General features: G+C 44.9%; 1 protein-coding gene across 1 annotated transcript in view; it reads right to left on the bottom strand.

Annotated features, from left to right (window-relative positions):
* Window positions 1–7,500, bottom strand: part of LOC135115637 (uncharacterized) — a 24,237-nt gene that overhangs the window by 1,731 nt on the left and 15,006 nt on the right. Inside the window, exons 9-11 of the mRNA XM_064032562.1 lie at window positions 7,002–7,336; window positions 533–798; window positions 395–427 (exon numbers count right to left, since the gene is read on the bottom strand). Of these exons, the coding sequence (XP_063888632.1) occupies window positions 564–798; window positions 7,002–7,336 (570 nt within the window). The 3' untranslated portion in view covers window positions 395–427; window positions 533–563. The remainder of the gene's footprint in view (window positions 1–394; window positions 428–532; window positions 799–7,001; window positions 7,337–7,500) is intronic.

The raw sequence follows: 7,500 nt of genomic DNA, 5'->3' as shown, positions 1-7,500 counted from the left end.
AATAGACGTGGTGTTGTAGGGTTAGGTTAGGTTAGGTTAGGTTAGGTCAGGTCAGCACTCAGTGATGGGCGTGGTTGTTCTGGGGATTCGGTAAGGTTAGGTTAAGTAAGGTTAGGTCAGGTTAGGTAAGGTCAGATAGGGTTATGTTATTTTAGGATAGGTTAGGTTAGGTTAGGTTAAGGTAAGGATAGGTAAGAAAGGCTAGGTTAGGTTAGGTTAGGTTAGGTTAGGTTAGGTTAGGTTAAGGTAAGGTAAGGATAGGTTAGGTTAGGTTAGGTTAAGGTAAGGATAGGTAAGAAAGGCTAGGTTACGTTAGGTTAGGTTAGGTAAGATTAGGTAAATGTTAGATTAGGTTAGGTTAGGTTATGTCAGGTCAGATGAAGCCAGCACTCACCAATGATGGAGGTGGTGTTCTGCGGCTGGTCGGCCGGCTGTTAGGTCAGGTAAGATAAAGTCAGGTGAGGTGAGGAGAGGTGAGGTCAGCATAGCACACTCACCAATGATGGGAGGTGGTTGTTCTGCGGCTGGTCGGGCGGCACGGGGGAGTGTTGCCGCCCACATCATCATCCACTGGCCGTAGTGCCCCATGCCCGCCACGCCGCCCCCGCCCCGCCGTCCCGCGCCCCGCCCCTGACCTCCGGCGTGCCAGGGCTGCCCGCGCCTGTGCCTGGGGGTGGCGGGGGCGGCGGGGGCGGTGCTGCTTCTCCCCCACTGCTCACCACGCTGCCCGTCCTGCTGTCCTGCCGCGCCAGCCGCCCCACCGTCACGCCCACGAAGAGAGGCTGCACCTTGCCGCGCCTGCAGGAGAGGGGGAGAGGAAGAGGGAGAGGGTGAGTGGTAGTGGTGATGGCGGCGTGTGGTGGTACAGGTGTTGAGGAATACAAAGGAAAGAACAGACAGCAACAGCCCTGCTGGGCCTAACGAGGCTGTCTGTGTGCCTATTCTACCACTACCACTACAGATTCTAAGAGTTAGAGGCTGGAGAACACTAGGGTTCAAGGAAGGAAAATAAAAGAGCACAGGAAGAAGGAAAGGCTAAGATGTGATAGGAAAGGATGAAAGAGAAATTATACTATTTAGTACAGTAAAAAAAAAAAATAAATAAATAGATAAATAAATAAATAATAAAAAAAGAATTTTATGTAGGCGCAAAGTACGCTATATGAGGGGTTGCTGCGAGGTGATTGTCCAACCTTTGTTTAAAAGTTTCTATTGTATTACTATGGACAATATGTGCTGGGAGAGAGTTCCAGACATTTACAATTCTATTGAAGAAATAATGCTTAGCCTCGTCTGATCTGAAACGCTTACCTATATTCTTGTAACCATTATTTCTAGTGGTGTTGGAACTGTCATTGATGAGATACTTGCTTACATTTACGTTATCAAAGCCCCGAGACATTTCAAACAGTTCAATTAAGTCTCCTTGCATTCGCCGTTTCTCTAAACTAAACAAGCTGAGTTCCCTCAAGCGCTCCTCAAAAGGGTTGTTCCGCAGTCATGGGATCAACTTGGTAACTCTTCTTTGGACTCTCTCCAGCTTGTCTATATCTTTCCTGTAATGGAGTGACCAGAACTGGACGCAGTACTCAAGTAGCGGTCGAACAAGCGTATTAAACAATGTGAGAATTACCCCTTCTCATTTTAATTCAAAAGTCCTACCAATAAACCCAATTTATTTGCTGTTTTAACTACTTCCGAGCAGTGTTTACTTGACTTGAGGTCTGAGGTAATTATAACGCCCAAGTCTTTTTCCTCATTAACCTTGAGAAGCTCGGTACCGTTCATTAAGTAATCAGTGTGATCGTTATTACTACCAATGTGCAACACTTTACATTTATCTACATTGAGAGGAGGAGGAGGAGGAGGAGGAGGAGGAGGAGGAGGAGGAGGAGGAGGAGGAGGAGGAGGAGGAGGAGGAGGAGGAGGAGGAGGAGGAGAAGAAGAAGAAGAAGAAGAAGAAGAAGAAGAAGAAGAAGAAGAAGAAGAAGAAGAAGAAGAAGAAGAAGAAGAAGATGATGATGATGATGATGATGATGATGATGATGATGATGATGAAGATGATGATGATGATGAAGATGATGATGATGATGGAACAACAACAAGAAGACCAAAAAGAAGAAAAGATCAAAGAAAATAAAAAAGTAAGACGAAAAAATCTTATTCTCTCTCTCTCTCTCTCTCTCTCTCTCTCTCTCTCTCTCTCTCTCTCTCTCTCTCTCTCTCTCTCTGGCTCGCCCGCTCGCGCTCTCTCTATCTCATCAATAAACTCCCAGCTCGTTTTCTTTGCCTCCTCCATTTTCTCTCTTTCATCTGGGAGCTGATTCTAAAAGTCGAGATTAATCTGAGGGAAGGAAGGAGGCGGGGAGAGGAGGGAGATATGGAGGGGGGAGAGTGAGTGAGAGGGAGAGATGGGATGAGAGGGGCCAACGGTAATCAAGACTGGGTTCACACACACACACACACACACACACACACACACACACACACACACACACACACACACACACTTTCCCGATTCTTCCTTTTCTCTCCTCTTCCTTCTTTCTTGTCTTTGCTTCACTAATCTTATTCCTCCTCCTCCTCCTCCTCCTCCTCCTCCTCCTCCTCCTCCTCCTCCTCCTCCTCTCCAAAGACAGGAAACATCAACACAAAGTTAAAAAGGAAGATATATATTTTTTTCCTGAGGTTTTGTGTCGCGTCGAGAAAGAGAGAGAGAGAGAGAGAGAGAGAGAGAGAGAGAGAGAGAGAGAGAGAGAGAGAGAGAGAGAGAGAGAGAGAGAGAGAGAGAGAGAGAGAGAGAGAGAGAGAGAGAGAGAGAGAGAGAGACCAACAGAGACGCAGAGAAGTTAATTATCCTTTCCTTCCTTACTTACTTCCTCCTTTAACAAAAAAAAATAAATAAATAAATAAATAAAATAAAATAATAATAATAATAATAATAATAATAATAATAATAATGAAAATAAACACTAATTTTAGAATAGCCATCCTTCATCAACCCAGTCAGTCAGTCAGCCGCACAGCCTCCCATCCTTCGTGCTTCCCCTTCCTTCCTTCCTTTCTTCCCTCCTTCCTTCCATCACAACACCCGACCCGCCTCCTTCCCCCCGCCTGGCTGCCTCGCTCCTGGCTGCGCACACCTCCCAGCCTCATTACACGCCCAGGAAGTCTCTTAGCACGTCACAGGGAAGGTAAACAAGCCCCGGTGTGTTAGCGACTCCACGTGTGATGAGACAAGGAGGGCAAGTTATTAGGAGTGAAAGTTTGATTTTTTTCTTTTGGTGTTTGGGGTGTGTGTGTGTGTGTGTGTGTGTGTGTGTGTGTGTGTGTGTGTGTGTGTGTGTGTGTGTGTGTGTGTTTGCTAAAGTGGGTGTTGGTTCATATACATGTATGAAGCATGCAAACACACACACACACACACACACACACACACACACACACACACACACACACACACACACACACACACACCCCAAACACCAAAAGAAAAAAATCAAACTTTCACTCCTAATACAGGGAAACCGTTGAAAGGAAAGGAATTCACACCAAGAGATGAATAACAATAATAATAATTATAATAATAATAATAATAACAATAATAATAATAATAATAATAATAATAATAATAATAATAATAATAATAATAATAATAATAATAATAAGAAGAAGAAGAAGAAGAAGAGCAACAAAAACAAGAACAAGAACAACAACAACAACAACAACAACAACAACAACAACAACAGTAAAAATAAAAAGACCATCTTTCCTACAACAAAAACGAAAAAATAAACAATAAATCAATAAGTAAACGAATAAATAAATGCACAAACAAAACGCTGAAATAAACGACACGAAACACGACAGAAACAAAAACTTCACACATACACACACACACACACACACACACACACACACACACACACACACACACACACACACACACACACACACACACACAAAAGAATAAGAAAAAACAATAACAATATAAAACAGAAACAAACACACACACGCAAACACCAAACACCACACCTGTATACCTGAGGGGACTGCATGCAACACCTACAGGTAAATACACCCAGGTAAATACACACACACCCGCCCCCTCACGCGTGCCATCTACATGAATAAGTACACTCCTGAAGACGGAATACACTTGTCTTGCCTCTAGATGGGAGCTGATACCAGATATATACATTACATACTTGCATACACACATACGTACATACAGGCAGACATACAGGCGTACATATTATCAGGTTTATGATGCACTTCAGAATAAAATGCAAGAATATAAGATAAATGAGTGTGTTCATTTGTAAATAGCTGGATGAAGAGATACATTGATGAAGGGAGATAAAGATAGACAGACAGATGGACGGATAGATAGAAAAATAGTTAAACAGATTGATATATAGATAGAAGGATAGATAGATAGATAGATAGATAGATAGATAGATAGATAGATAGATAGATAGATAGATAAAGACAAACAGGTGGATAGATAAAAAGATACTTAAACAGAATGATATATTGATGAAAGGATAGACAGATAGACAGATATATATACAGACAGGTAGATAAATAAACAGATGGACAGACAGACAGACAGACAGACAGACAGACAGACAGACAGACAGATAAACGTACAGATGTATAAATAGATAGATGGACAGACAGATAAATAAACAGACAGACTAATAAATAATACACTTGTTAACTGACCAGATCATCCACACACACACACACACACACACACACACACACACACACACTGAATAACTAACACCGGACCGCTGCTTCCTCCCTATAACGAATTCCTTTATGAATGTGCAAGTAGGAAGTGTTGTGCATGTGTAATGATCGTTAATGATGCTGCACACAGGCCTCTAAACACACACACACACACACACACACACACACACACACACACACACACACACACACACACACACACACACACACACACACACACACACACACACACACAGAGGGAGGGAAGAAACGACTACATGAAAATTATGATGAGAGGAGGAGGAGGAGGAGGAGGAGGAGGAGGAGGAGGAGGAGGAGGAGGAGGAGGAGGAGGAGGAGTACCCTATCTCTACCCCCTCCTCTTCTTTCTCCTCCCCTCTCCTCCTCTTCTTCCTCCTCCCCTCTCCTCCTCTTCCTCCTACCTCCCTCCTCCTTCCTCATCAGGTAAACACGGGTAAAGACAGAAGAGAGAGTAAAAAAAAAAAAGAAGAAGAAAAAAGTGAGAAAAAAATCAGGAAAGAAAAAGAGAAAAAAGCCACAGAACTCACTTAATGACAAAAAACAAAAAGCCTCTCTAAGCTTGACTGAAATGCAACAGGTGAAGCTCAGGTTTGGGAGGGGGGTGTTGGGGGGGGGGCGGTAAAGCTACGTGAAGATTATTAATGCAAAAGGGAAGAGAGAAAAAATAAGAGGGAAAGAGGAAAGGAGGGGAAAAAAGTGAAGCCTTCAAAAAAAAAAAAAATTAAGCTAAGGAATAGTTTATGGGTAGTAGTAGTAGTAGTAGTAGTAGTAGTAGTAGTAGTAGTAGTAGTAGTAGTAGTAGTAGTAGCATCTGTATCATTTAGTTAACATTTCTATCCTCGACCCTTTTAAAATCCCGTAGCGCAGTACATCGAATCCCTCCAGAGACGCCGGCGGAGGGAAGGGACGAGAGGCCTTGTTCTTTCTCAACCCTGCCCGCCCACACGCAATTTACTGGTAATGGCGCGTAGTTCAGTAGATACCCTCGTTAAACACTAAGCGGTCTCCTGGTATGTTTCTAAGTACTCGTAGGTGTGCAGAGGCGAAGTAGGACGTGTGTCTGTGCGTGTGTGTGTGTGTGTGTGTGTGTGTGTGTGTGTGTGTGTGTGTGTGTGTGTGTGTGTGTGTGTGTGTGTGTGTGTGTGTGTGTGTGTGTGTGTGTGTGTGTACCATATTCTGAAAACACATCTGCGCCGCACCTCTACTACTTCAAGAGGCTCTAATTGACGTTGCAAGAGTTTTTAAGGGTGTTCTAATAGTTGTAGTGACATATTAATAAGATTTCTGTATTATTAACAAAATAAACACTCTCGAGAACGCGGTTAATTATCTTTGTGGCCTTTGAAAACTGTCTTGGTGAGAGAGCAAAGCGTTTCTGAATACGGGTCTGTGTGAGTGGATGAGAAAGGAAGTGGTGGAGGAAGGCGAGGAGAACATAGGAGAAGAGAGTTGATGTGTGTGTGTGTGTGTGTTTATATAGGAAAGATGAGTCTGGGTGAGGCGGTGAGTGTGAGATGAATGGAAATATGTATGAAAGAGAATGATGAGTAAACATAAGGACATAAAAAGGTAAGGGAAGCTGCAAGAAGCCATGAAACCCATACGTGGCGGGTTCTGAAGAGAGAGAGAGAGAGAGAGAGAGAGAGAGAGAGAGAGAGAGAGAGAGAGAGAGAGAGAGAGAGAGAGAGAGAGAGAGAGAGCAGCAGGGGAGGCGGGAGGTCAGCAGCAAAAGTTTCCAGTTTGGTAATCGATCTGGGAATGAAGTTGGCGGATGGCGGATCGGCCCAGGTAGAGCAAGGGTCACCTGGATGATGATTAGGGGCGGATACAGGTGTGCTCTCTCTCTCTCTCTCTCTCTCTCTCTCTCTCTCTCTCTCTCTCTCTCTCTCTCTCTCTCTCTCTCTCTCCGCATGCATTACTCATATTCCTCATTTTCCTTCCTTTTTTTTCGTCCATTTTGTTCTTCCATCCCTCGTATCCTTTCACTCATCTATTTTTTTCACCCCCCTCCTCCAATCTCTCTCTCTCTCTCTCTCTCTCTCTCTCTCTCTCTCTCTCTCTCTCTCTCTCTCTCTCTCTCTCTCTCTCTCTCACCTCTCTCACTCCCTTTGCTTTTTCCTCCTTTACCTTCCTCTTCTATCCTTTGCATCCTTCCACTCTCATCTCATCTCTCCCATTTGCCACCCCCCACCCACCCTCTCTCTCTCTCTCCTTCACGCACTCACCTATCAGCAGCGGAGGCCGTGGTGGAGCTGACGGAGGAGGCGGCGGAGGAGGAGCCGGGCGGGAGGAGGTGGTGATCGAGGTCAATGCTGAGGTCACCAATCCTGTGCACCACGGCGGCGTCTATGACCTTGTTCAGCGTGGTCATTGCCGTGAACTGAAGCTCCTGCACCCCCGCCAGGAGACACGCACACAGCTTCACCAGGAGGCACAAGGCAGCGGCCCCCTCGCCTCGCTTTCCTGCAGCTCCTGGTATGCCTCCTGCAGTGTCGCCGTCACCGCCCCCGTTGCTGAGTGAGCCGCTGCCGTTGGTGGTGCACAGAAGCTCCAGGATGTTCTGTGGTGGGATAAGGCGGGGGAGTTATTGTAGCTGGTGTTTAAAAGGGTGTTGGGGTGAAGAGGGTGAGTCTGGGGTTAAAGATGGAAGGGGACTGATTTTTTTTATTGTTGGGGGTGAAGGAAAGGGTGAATCAAAGGGGTTGAAGGAGGAGGAAGGGTTAA

Source organism: Scylla paramamosain, chromosome 29 (assembly GCF_035594125.1).
Source record: "Scylla paramamosain isolate STU-SP2022 chromosome 29, ASM3559412v1, whole genome shotgun sequence".
Classification (NCBI taxonomy): Eukaryota; Metazoa; Arthropoda; class Malacostraca; order Decapoda; family Portunidae; genus Scylla; species Scylla paramamosain.
The sequence above is the reverse complement of the archived record's forward strand: the minus strand, read 5'-3'. Positions and strand labels throughout refer to the sequence as shown.